Consider the following 1102-nt stretch of genomic DNA (forward strand, 5'->3'; position numbering starts at 1 on the left):
GTTTGTTCAACGTTTCTGACGTTATTAAAGACCCTGAGGGGAGGGTTCAGCACTGAGACTGGGTTCCTCGGGCCCGTCCTGCCCTTCCCTCCGTGGCTGCTTCATCCCTTTCTGAAGCGTAGTCGCTGAACGGTGGCGAGGTTTCCTGCCCCAGGGCTCGCTTCCATGGGTGTGATGCTAAAACTCAGAAGCAAAGCAAGCCTCCCTGCATCTCATCCTCTTCCCTTTTTCCTCTCTGCGGTCGCCGTTTGCCTGCGCTTCGCATTTCACGGCACCAACATGCACCTTCCCCATCTCCTGCGGCATTGCTGCTTGTCTGCTCGCCTTGTCGCCCGATTGAGTTGTTGTGGGTGGAATTCTGAACTCTCCCTGCGCCTGCCCAGACCCCGAGGCTGGTTCTGTGCAATCCCGCGTGCGGATCGGTCCTGTCCGGGGAACGACCGGCTGAGGGAGGTGGGGCTGGTGAAAGGTCTGTGAAATGGGGCAGCTGAGGGGGGCACAGCCAGCACTGATCTGGAGATGGATCACTCCTGGAATTGTCTCAAAAATTATCTTTGAGGCTGGTTTTGCTTAATACTTTCAGATTTTGTTTTCAGGACAGAAAAAAAAACCAGCACAGTTAAAAAAAGTTGCAAGATAATGTGATTACACCAGGAGGGTGGGAATGCCCCGGAGGGGCTGGAGATCCTGCAGATGTGAAGTAGAACTGAGGGAAATGTGGTAACGTGGGCGCGTGGTCCGAGCTCTCGTGGGCCTTCCTGTGGTGCGGAGGGACAGGTCACACAGTGCAGGGGACAGGCCTTTAAGTGCCAGCGGGCGCCAGGATTTGGGGTGTCTGTGCTGCGCGGGGTGTTGGTGACGCAGGAGCTCGCCCGTCGGAGCTGCTGTGAGCACTGCGGTGGGTTCTCGCTGCTGAAAGCTGCCATGGGTGCGGGTGTGCTCCCCGCGAGTCGCCTCGCCACAGGGGAGGGGCCCTGCTTGGTCACGCGTTGGGGACAGCAGGAGGTCTAACCGTGCTTTGCTTTCTGCACAGTCGGAGAGCGCGAGGACAGAGGGCACGTTCCAGGTCACCATGCTGCCCGGGGACGGCGTGGGGCCGGAG

At 58.8% G+C, this 1102-nt stretch overlaps 1 protein-coding gene across 1 annotated transcript in view; it reads left to right on the plus strand.

The window, feature by feature from the left end:
- Nucleotides 1-1033: 1033 nt before the first annotated feature.
- IDH3B (isocitrate dehydrogenase 3 (NAD+) beta) overlaps nucleotides 1034-1102 on the plus strand; it is a gene marked incomplete at both ends in the record, with an annotated part of 3122 nt that continues 3053 nt past the window's right edge. The window contains 1 exon segment of the mRNA XM_010076400.1: nucleotides 1034-1102. Within this exon segment, the coding sequence (XP_010074702.1) occupies nucleotides 1034-1102 (69 nt within the window).

Source organism: Pterocles gutturalis, unplaced genomic scaffold (genome assembly GCF_000699245.1).
Source record: "Pterocles gutturalis isolate BGI_N339 unplaced genomic scaffold, ASM69924v1 scaffold28663, whole genome shotgun sequence".
NCBI lineage: Eukaryota > Metazoa > Chordata > Aves > Pterocliformes > Pteroclidae > Pterocles > Pterocles gutturalis.